The sequence below is a fragment of the Drosophila miranda genome, chromosome 4 (genome assembly GCF_003369915.1).
Source record: "Drosophila miranda strain MSH22 chromosome 4, D.miranda_PacBio2.1, whole genome shotgun sequence".
Taxonomy (NCBI): domain Eukaryota; kingdom Metazoa; phylum Arthropoda; class Insecta; order Diptera; family Drosophilidae; genus Drosophila; species Drosophila miranda.
The window spans coordinates 12,607,621-12,619,577 of NC_046677.1; the positions used below are offsets into that span (position 1 = coordinate 12,607,621).

The window sequence follows — 11,957 nt, forward strand, 5'->3', positions numbered from 1 at the left end:
CAGCCACCCAGGTCTTCGGTTTTATTTTATATATTTAGAACAACTTTTTTAAAATTTCATTTGGAATTTTGCGGTAAAAAGTTCAAGGAGTGCAGGAAACGAATTTTTAGTGACATGGTCCCAATTGTTCTAAATGTACCCCGATATTTAAATTACCACACCGTAAGGCAACCTCCAGTTTCCGCCATACAAGTTCTGCGGCAGCGTCCTGCCCCGTACGAAACGTAAGCCGGCACGGAGCGTCAGGAATACTCGGGGGCACCGGTCGACAGAGGAGGGGAGGACAGTGAGTGTCAGGTTGAGAGCCCATCAAATCGTACCGCGCACGCTAGCAGGAAACATCAAACATCATCAAACATAGGCTTAGCTTTTATTTTAAAGTATTTTCCCTTACGTATGTGCACTAATCTTCCATGCCAAAAATGAAAAGTATCTATTTTCTGAGCATTAGATATATATCTCTTTTTGGGATAGAAAAACGGACAACCTGTATACTATCAATATAATAGCACTATATATTATAATATTACTATTAATGTTCTAAAAAATTTAACTAACTGCCACACATCTTGGATGAAATACAGCGGTTACTCCTGCATCCTGCATCCTTTTTACCGATAATAGATGTTAAGGAACTTCCGAACAAAGTAGTACAGTTCAACATGATTTTGGCCAGAGAATGTGACTTTGTTTGCACCAGGGCCTTTGGTTACCTAGCTACGGTACAGTTGAAAATAGTAAAATGAAATCTTTTAATTATGATATATTTCTATATTAAATTGCATCTGTTTTAGTTTTATTTCGAATATGCGATTCAACCATGAAACTAGCTCGATGGACCAACTGCCATATATGTATGATCGGATGCGCCGCTCAGATCGCCCTACATATACGTACGTCTGGTTATCGATGGAAATCTTTACAAAATGTGCAAGGGGCTAGAGTTTTCTTTCTGCATTTGTGGGATCTAACGATATAGTTTAAATAACTTTGTGAGACTTATGATATTGATAATTTACCCAAAAGAATACGAAATTGTATGGTACTAATCCAATATTAATTTTTCGTGATGAATTTATTATTTTTAAAGGAAATTCAAGAGCATTTCAATAAAAAGAAGATCTATTTTGAAAAAGTTATAAAAATATCATGTAGAAATTAAAATCAACTTGTTGCTTCAAATTCTGTCATTCAATAATGAATCAACATTCTATAGCTACCCATTAATTCGTTAGAGCCCTGCTTCAGCTGCTGCTCAATCCACGGCAGGAATTTGGTGACGTCTGTGTAGACAGCCGGTACGTTTTCTTTTCCACACTCGATTCCCCAGTTGACAATGCCGACCTGCTCGTAGCGAGAGGTGTCATCGGTCCTGGGACAGAACAGCGCGGAGCCGCCATCGCCCTGGCAGGCATCCTTACCCTTCTCTCCACCTGCGCAAACGAAGCTAGGGGCCAAGACGAAGGATCTGCCCAGTCTGGTCTTCCTCAACTGATTCTGGCACGTAGCCCTGTCCACGATGGGCAGCTCAATTTTCTTCAGTATGCTCGAATACTCAACATCCGGGTATGCCTTTTTTCCCCAACTGGCGACAAAGCAGCGCGCATCAATGGACCTCTCTGCGGTGGCCAAACAAATGGGCCTGATGTGTGCTGTCCTGGGGAACGGGCTCTCAAGGAAGAGGAGTGCCAGGTTGTTGGATCCAGTTTTCACATCGAAGTTCTCATGTTTCACAACCCTCGAAACTTGGCGCTCTTCATGCGGAGTGCTCTCCTCCGTGCTTGACAAGTCCCAATCGCCAGCTCTGACTACAATATCGGCTTGTGACTTATCCGCCAGGAGGTGGGCTGCCATGAGGACAGCATTCTGGCTAACCAGAGAGCCACCGCCGAAGTATTGCCCTTTATGGAACAGAGCAATCGTCCACGGGAATTCTCCAAACTTCGCCTGATCTTCAGATGCATTGGCGTTCGCCTCCAGTCCGCTTGGATTGCTCATGCCGCATAGGTCTTCAGCATCCGAAGGTCCTTCAGTCACATCAACTGACTCGTCCTGTGCAAGTTGAATCAATCACAGGGATGTAAGCGAATGTACGCATTGAATGGCCTCCTTAGTACTTACCACCTGCGAAATGTCGCAGCAAACTTCTGAGGCTTGGCACACGGCCGATCGGTATTGTCCCATTTGAGCTAAGCAGCGGTCTTTAGAGACACAAATTTGCTGATCGCCACAAGGAGTGACAGGATCGCCTCGCCCCAGTAGAGCGCAGCTCAAAAGAATAGCTCCTAAAGCCCACTGTTTCGACATTGTTTGTTTGAGAATAGATAGCTCCTACTAAATTCCCAGTTGCTGCAATGGTGTATTTATTTGCGGGCCGTTATCAGTTCTAAGCTTAAAAATCTTCAAACTCAACTTCAACCTCAACCTAGACCTGACCTACGGAATAATACGAAACAATTCTGGAATCTGTTTCCACGAAAAGTATGGAAATTCTTGAAACAATTGGAATTCAGAGAATGTATAACATAAGATAGCAACACATTATTTTTTTGAATAACCTCTCTGATGTTTGTCTCCTGCCTTTGATCATTCTTTCTGAATTTATTATTGAAGAAACCATTATTGAAGAAACACATCTAAAAACTCCTGAGGTATGGTGTCGAAGGTGTGCTTGAACCATTTTTTCTATGTTACGATCAATAAACTTCCCTTTCGTCGCATGTCTCGCCATTAGTAATTATTGCCAGTGGTTTAAATAGTATGTAACTATGTAACCTCGCTCATAAGACATGACACCGGGGCCTTCCATATTTTTGAATGGTTGAAATTTGCGGTAAAACGTCCAAATGTTCCAAATGTACCGCGATATTTAAATTACCACACTGTAAGGGCAACCTCTAGTCCTGAGGCAGCTTCCTGCCCCGCTCGAACCGTAAGCCCGCACGGAGCGTCAGGAACATTCTTGGACACCGGTGCGCAGCGGAGGAGAGGACAGTGAGTGTCAGGTCGAGAGCCGGTCAAATCGTACCGCGCACTCTAGCAGGAGAGTAAAGAGCCTGCGAGGAGAGAAAAAAATCAAAACGTTGAAGGCAATTGGTAACCAGTTACGAGTCGGGGGTATCAGCCTCCGGAGAGTGATAACGGCCCCGCCGTTACCGATCTACTCCCCCACGATATACCTCCACAACGGAGCAGTCCTATCTTCATCAGAACGCAGGGCTGGGCTCTCCGACCGAAGGAAGAATCGAAAGTATCGGCCCAAGAAACACATTCCCATTCAAATAAACACAAAAAATAATTATCGCAGCATATGAACTCACCTAAATCGATTTGCCAGTCTAACGCGATTTTAAATTAACAATAAACATTCAATGAATGCTTCCAATTGGAAGTAGAGTGCTTTAGGTTGGTGGAAAATTGTCCTTGTCAATGGGGCTCATGAGTTGGACCACCACTTCACTATCTTGGGCACGCACTCCTCTCCAGCCAATATTTATATGACTTTAAAATTCTGCCTTTTAAAATTAGAAATTGTTTGATCAGTTTTACGCAGACCTAACGATAAGAACGTTATATCACTCAGAAGCGCCGAATGCACCGAAACAAATGCAACAAATCTAGAAAAAAGATTAAAAAAAAGTGAGATTGTAAAATTTGTATTGCAATATTGTATTGTATAGACGTATTTGATCGTATTTTCCCCAGATGTAGCCGACCTGGGATATAAAAGAGTCAACATAAGAGAAGAATTATTTACTCTTGGAACAATTTTTCTGAGATACACCATATACAACTTCGTTTGCTGGGTTGGTTTGATTGGGTTGATTAGATTATAAGGACTCATTAGTCAGCATTTTATCTAGTTGTCTGGTCAACGTTTTTGGAGTGAATAAGCCCTCAGCGGAATTCGTTAAAATTGTTACATAGACTACTATGAGACTACTATTAGAAGACGAAGCAAAAAAAGATTGTCCCAGGATGGAAGCTCAATTAATGGCATTCAAAACCATCGAAGAATGGGATTCGGTCAATCTTTATCTTTTTAAAAGCAATATCGATCGTATACTGTAACTCGGGTAGTGACTGGCCCATATGGGGTCCGCATACTTGGCACTCAACTGAAGAACCCATTACACATAAAATCTTGTGTACAGGGGAGCCTAATAATCAGTACGGAAAGGAGCACTGCCATGACATGGGGTACAGAAGGTCCATCAAAAATTACAATGTATTGAATGACAAAGTCTGCGCAACGAATTTGCCCTATATTTGTGTTGTACCAGCCGAAGAAAGTCTTATTTATTGTATGGCAAAGTATGAGAAGAAAATTCCTTTGGGGGATAGCTAAGACAGAAATTGATTGAAGTAAATGTCCTCCTTAACTTATTCGAGTCCTTGATCTACTCGTACTCGTACTTCACTGGTACATAGCTAAGCAATCTGGTGTATCTTATTTCCCAAATCCTCGGAGGCGGCACTGTTGCAAGACTGTCGAGACTGTTGCGACGCTGTCGAGGACTCCTTCTATAGGCTTTAGGGCATTCACAGAGGATGTGCTAAATATTTTTGCTCCATTTCACAGAATTTACAGGAGTGTATCTTCTACACTACCCCTTCTCACGCACTTTCCCTCGTGCGGTATACTTTCTCTCTGGCGGAGGGGTGCGAGACGTAACGGGTGGTGTTGGTTTGAAAAGTTAGACAGAGAGGCAGAAGTAGTAGAATCGAAAACAGTATCAGGAAAAATGGAAACAGATATAATTTTTTTAAATTCTGATCAAATGGGTTATAAGGTGGAAAGGTGAAAAACGGAAAATAACTAAAGGTAGTGGTTCCTCTCTTTCTCTTCGTGTTTTTCCCCTGCTCAGGACAAGTTCGAGAAGAATTGTGACAAAATACAGACAAAGAGAGAGTGAGAGAGAAAGCATCTGGCAGTCATCATCCGATACCAATTAGGATGCTTACATAAATCATAATAGTTTCTGGTATTATCTGGCTAACTATAAGTACAGCAGCATGCCCTTGCCTCTGAATAAAAATTCTATTTTAATCAAAGTAACCCGTTCTTATTGTTCAATTCTACAGCTGGGAAAATGAAATTGATTCGAGTGCAAGTCGCCGAACTATGGCGGATTCTGGTTCTGTCTTTTGCGGGCTGGCTGGCGGTACTCGAGCTGGTAATATTTTTCCGAAGTTCTACCTTTTACAAACTCCACGAGTTTGTCTTCAAGCCATACAAGGAGTCGATAAGCAGCTATGACGTTGGATTGCGGGCCCAGCAGTGGGACGACAAACAAATAGCCAAGCTACTTTACGAGAGTGTGCGTGTGCATTGCCTGCTTTATCTGGAGGATTTGGGCAACGGATTCGATGCAATGAAGGCAGAGCACATCCGGAAGACTTGGGGCTGTCGCTGCAATGAATTGAGTGTATTCGATTCGAGGGAGATCAGTCTGACGGAGGCGTATCTGTGGATCTATCGCAACAACCACCATAAGTTGGACTGGCTGTTGAGCGTCTCTATGGGAACCTATGTGATTGTGGAGAATCTCCGCCATATGCTGGCCCCCTATTCACCCTCTCAGGCGATCTACTTCAGTGCCCAGCACGGCTTCTATTCCTACGCCCATGTAGGCAAAGGAGCAACCACCGACCACATTTTCAGTCGTGGAGCACTGGAGCACCTGACGGCGGAGAACTGCCTGCAGGATGGATCCAGCTTGCGGGCTTGCTTGGCTCGAATGGATCGAGGACCAAGCGAGAAGCTTTTACCGTTTCATGTGCAGGAAGAGGTGCTGCCCTTCCATCTGCGTACCAAGTTCTGGCTGTGGCCTTGCACCTATCGATCGGTCTACGAAAATCAAGTAAGTCTTGGGGGCATGTGTGTGTCTGCTATGATCAGAAATCCATTGTCTTTCGCAGAGTCGTGAGAGCTGCTTTGGTCATGGAATCCTTTACCCATACGTCAATTCAAATCAATTGCATGTCCTGGACTTTCTGCTGTACCACCTACGACCCTACGGATACGTCAATCCACTGCCAGAGCTGAGGTCTGTACATTTCCCCAATCACATACAGGCCAGAGCGATCAATGATACACTGGCCAGACGGCTCAGCCAGTCCGTACGGGTTCTCTGTCTAGTCCTAACCTGGCCCACAAACCACCTGAGTGGTGCGAAAACCATAAGCGAAACCTGGGGACGCCATTGCAACAGGGTGGTCTTCTACAGCAGCTCCCCTCACGTGGGGTCACCTGGAGTTGGAGTGGACATTGTTGGCCTGAATATCAGCGATAGCTACGATTTTCTCTGGGGAAAGACAAAGGCGGCCTTCAGGCATGCCTATAGGCATTACCGCCATGAGGCGGACTGGTTCTTTAAGGCCGACGACGATACCTATGCCATAATCGAGAATATGCGATACATGCTTTCCAGCTATTCCCCGGATACTCCGATTCACTTTGGCTGCAACTTTCAGTTGGGGAAAGTTACTTATATGTCCGGTGGAGCTGGCTATGTGCTCAGCAGGAAGGCCCTTCAGATGTTCATCACCCGAGGTATCGGCAAATCGATGTGCAGGGCGGAGGGCGAAGGCACTGAGGACTATCAAATGGGTATCTGCATGAATACGTTAAATGTCACGGACGGTGACTCTAGGGACCACTATAATCGACATAGATTCTTTCCCATCGGCCTAGAGTACTTTCTCATACCAGGACGTGCCGACTTCATCGATTGGTTGAAAAATTTTCAGATATATACATTCCAAAAGGTCTGTAGAGAGTACTTCCTTGAATGTGTTTTGATACATGGTTTATTTCCACTTTCAGGGAATCAATTGCTGTTCAACCTATTCGATAACAATGCACAAAGTATCGCCCTATGAAATGCACTTTCTAGAAGCAATTTTATATAGTGCCCGTCCCTATGGCATCATAATGGGGCATCCCAGCACGAAGTGTGGAAATCGCTCTGCCGTAGTCGTCCGAAGGGGCCAACAATAATCAATTTGTCACATTCAAGATGTACATATGTCATAAATAAATAAGTAAACTATTCACGTGTAAGGGAAAGTGCAGGATTGCGACATGATTTATTAACAATTGGATGACTTACGACTAGTTCAGAATATAGTTTAGGATTTAGATTTAACATATGACCCCGTTTATTTTATTTTTCAAATTCTGCGTTGGTTTTTTCTCTTTGGCATGGTTTCCGGCAGTCGCGTTAAGAAAATGATTAGCCCTCAGTTTCGACTTTAGGTTTGGGTGTTATTTTAGTTTTGGTTTTAGGATTCGGCTTGTGTAGTGTTTTGTTTGATGTTTTGTATGCAGTTTTGTGTGTAGTTTTGTGTGCAGTTTTGTGTGTAGTTTTGTGTGTGGTTTTGTGTGATATTTTGGGTGCAGTTTTGGGTGTAGTTTTGGGTGTAATGTTGGTTGTAGTTTTGGGCTTAGGTTTGTGTATAGTTTTGGATTTAGATTTTGGATCGTGTTTAGCTTTCGATGTTGGTATGGCTTTTGTCTTAACGTTTGGCTTTAGTTTTTGCTTATTTTTGTGGTCCCTAATTGCTGGCGTCAGCTTTTCTGGCTTGGAAGTTCGCCACTTTTGCAAGGACTCCATAACCTCCTGGAATGGCTGCTTCATTGGCAGCTGCTCCTGAGGCCTGCTTAGGCCGAAGGCTCTTAACTTGTAGATGACATAGTCGAGCACGTAGAAGTCCTTGGCATTGCTGTAGTGGAAGGAGATGGCCGAGTTCGAGCAGCAATCGTTTGTGCTCTGCTAGGAAGTAATTCAATAAGTTGATCACGATATCAGATACCATTCTAGAACCCTTCTTACATTTGACGAGGTGTAGAAGCGATAGGGTCTGTACCACTTCGGCGAGTTCGAGAACCAGTGCAGCGGCGAGAAGGGCATAAAGCGGGCCAGGCCATGCTCATCACGGGAGTCCCCTGCCGCAACACCCACTGCCTGCATGCAGCGTCCGAGCTCCACATCCTCGAAGCCGATGCTGCGATTGCTGCAGATACTGCTGTTGCTAAAGCCGTGTTCCATAAACCGAAGCAGGGCCTCCTTGCTGAGCACATAGCCAGCTCCTCCCGACATATAGCCCTGCAGGAGAGGTCCATTATATCATTATAACTTCGATGTGGTGGGGCGACCATCGATCGAGCCATTACCTGCTTCACATGCACCCTAAACTTGCTGCCAAAGTAAACAGGCGCTTTTGGCGTGAACGCGTACAGAAAGGAGCGCAGGTTCTCCATCACCACATAACTGGAATTCAAAAATAGTGGTTAAAGCAATTGGAGAGAATGGCTCAAATGTGCATGGCCCAATATTTCGCCCAATATGCACATTATCTGGTATCTATTATATTAACTATTAACACCATGTAACACCACATTTTTGCTGTGAACCAAACCGTCTTTTATGCCTTTATTACGACTTTTTCCGAGTTTTTAAAGTACAATTTTTAGGAAAAATACCGCACAAAAATTATCAATTTGTAATTTGAAAGCTCAATATTTTTCAGACGGTGAGCTTAAGCTACAAAGTGTTTGAATCTGATTGATAGCTGCATTTATCACCTTTTAAGAATTGCAAAGTTCAATACAACCAGATAAAAGGTACTTAAATTTTGTGAATAAAAGAAGCACTACCTCTGATAGTAAAAATTAAAAAAAAAAACCTAGGAAAAGAAAAACCTATTAGACAATTTTAAAGCCCCAAATCTATCAAATAAGTCGGTTTGGTTCACAGCGGAAAACAAGTTCAATTTCGATGCATAGTGTAATTGATGTTCAATCACTATTCTGAATAACCCTGAGGATATAGTATATTCATGAATTTTGTTCCTGGCAGCTGCAAGGGAAATTATCTGAACTGTATTTGTGTTAACATCACTCACGTGTCATCGTCCGCCTTGAGGAACCAATCATAGTTCTGAAAATGCGTGTACACATACTGCAGACCAGCTCGCGTTTTCCCCCAGAGGTTGCTATATCCTTCCTTCACCTTGAGCGCCACCGTGCCCAGCTCCTTGTCCGACTTGGTGCTCACGAAGATCAACTCGTTGCAGCGCGAGCCCCAGGTACGCTTGATGTGAATTGCCCGGGTCCGGTGGCTCTTCGGACTGGTCAGCACCATGCACAGCACGCGGGTCTCCTTGAAGAGCCGCTCAGCCAGATCTCCCCTGTCTGTGGTCAGGTTGTTGGGCATGGTTGTCAGTTGGTACGATGGATCCGAAGTGCTCCACATGTAGCTGCTTGGAGGGTAATTGCTGCTTTGGTATGGCTGGTCTTCTTCGTTGAACTGCCAGCGAGCCCGCTGCAAGAGCTCGGACAATAGGATCCCCCAAGCCAGGCCGATCAGTAGCATCAAGAGCAGCTCCATGCGCTTCCGATGATGCCTAAATATGCTCATCTTCTATGGGGTTCGTGTTCGGTGTTGGGTTTGCTTTTATTTTCCTCAGCTTGTTGTTGTTTTTTATAATTTTTGTAGGTATGGTTTCTTATTTTATATTTTTTATAGGCGGCTTTTGTTTACTTTTTTATGCAAATCTAAAAAAATGTTGTCGCTGCCGTTGTGCTAGTATGTACATATGTATGTATAAGCTCTGGGTGCTGTGCTGCCGTCGCCTGTTGTTGTTTTTGTTGTTGTTGTTGTTGTTGTCACTGAAACACCGAATTAACACATTCTTGAGGCACTGACGCAGAGACGAAAGCTTGTAAAGATGCGGTTGACCTTCGGGACGCACAAACATGCATAAAGTTGTTGGAGTATGCATGTATGGAATGGTGGTTGTACTTATACTCGTATCTCTTCTGTACACGGGTACATTTACTCGCAAGATGTTTAAATTCGATTCGATTTGCAATTGCCTGGGCCGTGCCTCGCCTCGCCCCGCCTCGGTGACGCTTCTGCGACCCGTTGCAATCGGATTTGGATTTGGCCCGTCTCAAATCGCTGCCTTCTACTGCTGTCCCTGCTTTGGGCTCTGGGCGATGGGCTCGTGTGTGTGTGTGTGTGTGTGGGTGAGCAATTATGCGACTCTTCTCTCGGCCGCTTTCTTTCCACTTTATGCTCTCCGGTACGGCACTCGCACAGAATTTCAAACACGAAGACACTCACTGCGAAAAGGCCATTAAAGCGGCCCGAACGCGACTTCAGACTCCTAATAAAAAAATACAGAAATAACAAAGAAACAACAAAATAACCGAAACGTCTTCGCGCTTTGCCGGCTGTTGACAGACTTGGCTTGAACGGGCGCCGCGGATACGTTTGGTAAGAAATAACTTAACGCCTTTTTGGATGCCAGATGTTGCCAGACCATTCAAACAGTTATCCCCTGGAGGGGAGTGCATATGGTACTCTTTCATTTCGTCTATGAAACCAATAGTAAACACGAGTCTCTAAGAGTTTTCCATCACAAGGCGTGATGCTTTGACCTTTCAGTTTTTTTCGACGAGTGGTAATACATCTTTAAGGCATCTTCCATATGTTTGTTGCACAATTAACCTTTTGAACACGCCACCACACAGACTTTGGCTTCTTTGAAAACGTTGAAATACCAACGAGGAAGCTTCATACTGACCAAAAGTTATGATTTCTTAGGGCCACGAAATGTTGGTGTTGACAAATCAAACCAGTGTTGGTTAATCATATTTAATGGAATATCTACAGAACTAGATGGATTAGATGGAACACAATGAAGCAGTATACAAGCACCGCATAGCAGAGCAGCAGAACTCAGGCGTAGGGACCACCAGAAGCGTCCAGGCCACGAGGGGCATTGTCATAGCTATCGTGGGAGAACGCACCAGATCCAGATCCAGATCCCTCAGATCCCTCAGATTCCACAGAGGAAGCTCCCGACGACCGCGTGATGTCTACTGTTTGCAGCTTGGAGCGCTCGTCCAAGGCAATGTCCGGTACCACTGAAGGGGCCACCGCAACAGCCACGGTCTTGAGGGCATATGGTACTCGATTCACAACTGCGTTGAAGCCATGGACATCATCGGCCGTGTAGGTGACGGTGCGCTTGTAGCCATCGGGATCGATCAGGCTGTAGAATCCGCGCACCACATAGCCGTCGCGGGTCTCGCTGTGCTCCTTGATGTCGCCGGTGCTGTCGTCATTTACGGCGTAGTTGAAGCTGTAGCTAGCGGGCGGGAAGTTCTCCGGCTCCTGGTGTTGGCGCAGGACGGGCAGTGGCGAAGGCAAGAGGGCTGCCGATGCAGATGCGGCATTGGCTGCACTTTGCAGCAGATTCGAGGCATGCTCACTGGCCGAACTGCTTCCGCCGGCTGCAAATTGGTTTGTCCGAGGCGACACATAGTCGTAACCGTCCGGAGTGGCCTGGGAGTTCAGCGCATTGTTGCTGGGCGTGTGGTAGTCGCTGAGGAAGTCCTCCCCAGAGCTGGGGGAGCTCTGCTCCAGGGTGTTCACGGCAGTGGCTGCCTTCTCGTTATAGTTGTACTCCGCTTGGGCAACAACGGCCAGCGACAGCAGGACGAAGAACTGCAAATGGTATTGTGTCAGTTGGTAGCCTATGCAAAGCCTATGTCCCGACTCACCTTTGCTGCCATCTCGATTGCTTAGATTTTCCTTCCGTTGGTCTGCGTCTGGTCTGTGTCTGCCTCCACAAATTGTCAGCTAACTGTTGTCATAATTGAGGCGACTCGTAGTTTTTATACCTCATCCCCTGAGACTAGTGTATTACCCAATGAGCGACGTTATACAATGTCATGCGCTTCAATTGATCGATTTCCCATTGTCCACAGCGATGCGATCAAAAAGTATATGTAACACTTTCATTTTTTTCATTTTGTGCCCGTTTTTCTGCTGCGTAAGTCTCGACCAAATTGAATTTGGCTTGACAGATAACGTACATAGATGAGCAGAACTTGAGCAGAACCTGAACCTCTCTGCCAAGCGTCAGCGCGCAATGAGACG

At 45.0% G+C, this 11,957-nt stretch overlaps 4 protein-coding genes across 7 annotated transcripts; 1 reads left to right on the forward strand and 3 right to left on the reverse strand.

Annotated features, from left to right (window-relative positions):
- Positions 1-1,176: 1,176 nt before the first annotated feature.
- Positions 1,177-2,497, reverse strand: LOC108161141 (phenoloxidase-activating factor 2-like). Its single transcript, XM_033392585.1, has 2 exons — positions 2,122-2,497; positions 1,177-2,052 (listed from the first exon to the last, which is right to left on the reverse strand). Exons 1-2 carry the CDS (start codon positions 2,305-2,307, stop codon positions 1,192-1,194), a joined length of 1,047 nt encoding a protein of 348 aa, XP_033248476.1. The 5' UTR covers positions 2,308-2,497; the 3' UTR covers positions 1,177-1,191.
- Positions 2,498-5,044: 2,547 nt separating this feature from the next.
- LOC108164136 lies at positions 5,045-7,076 on the forward strand. Of its 2 annotated transcripts, XM_033393559.1 has the most exons (4): positions 5,045-5,177; positions 5,232-5,864; positions 5,923-6,771; positions 6,830-7,076. In XM_033393559.1, exons 1-4 carry the CDS (start codon positions 5,094-5,096, stop codon positions 7,001-7,003), a joined length of 1,740 nt encoding a protein of 579 aa, XP_033249450.1. In that variant the 5' UTR covers positions 5,045-5,093; the 3' UTR covers positions 7,004-7,076. The 2 variants fall into 2 exon arrangements, with proteins under 2 accessions (XP_033249450.1, XP_017155226.1); XM_017299737.2 differs by having other exon boundaries at positions 5,045-5,864.
- LOC108164137 (glycoprotein-N-acetylgalactosamine 3-beta-galactosyltransferase 1) lies at positions 7,056-10,243 on the reverse strand. 3 transcript variants are annotated; one of them, XM_033393560.1, is made up of 5 exons: positions 10,134-10,241; positions 8,911-9,676; positions 8,180-8,276; positions 7,839-8,111; positions 7,056-7,778 (listed from the first exon to the last, which is right to left on the reverse strand). In XM_033393560.1, exons 2-5 carry the CDS (start codon positions 9,423-9,425, stop codon positions 7,239-7,241), a joined length of 1,425 nt encoding a protein of 474 aa, XP_033249451.1. In that variant the 5' UTR covers positions 9,426-9,676; positions 10,134-10,241; the 3' UTR covers positions 7,056-7,238. The 3 variants fall into 3 exon arrangements, with proteins under 3 accessions (XP_033249451.1, XP_017155227.1, XP_017155228.1); XM_017299738.2 differs by having other exon boundaries at positions 8,911-10,243; XM_017299739.2 differs by having other exon boundaries at positions 7,056-7,775; positions 8,911-10,241.
- Positions 10,244-10,313: 70 nt separating this feature from the next.
- Positions 10,314-11,844, reverse strand: LOC108164193 (cuticle protein 18.6). Its single transcript, XM_017299813.2, has 2 exons — positions 11,579-11,844; positions 10,314-11,522 (listed from the first exon to the last, which is right to left on the reverse strand). The coding sequence occupies exons 1-2, from the start codon at positions 11,588-11,590 to the stop codon at positions 10,752-10,754; spliced, it is 783 nt and encodes a 260-aa protein (XP_017155302.1). The 5' UTR covers positions 11,591-11,844; the 3' UTR covers positions 10,314-10,751.
- Between the last annotated feature and the right edge of the window lie 113 nt (positions 11,845-11,957).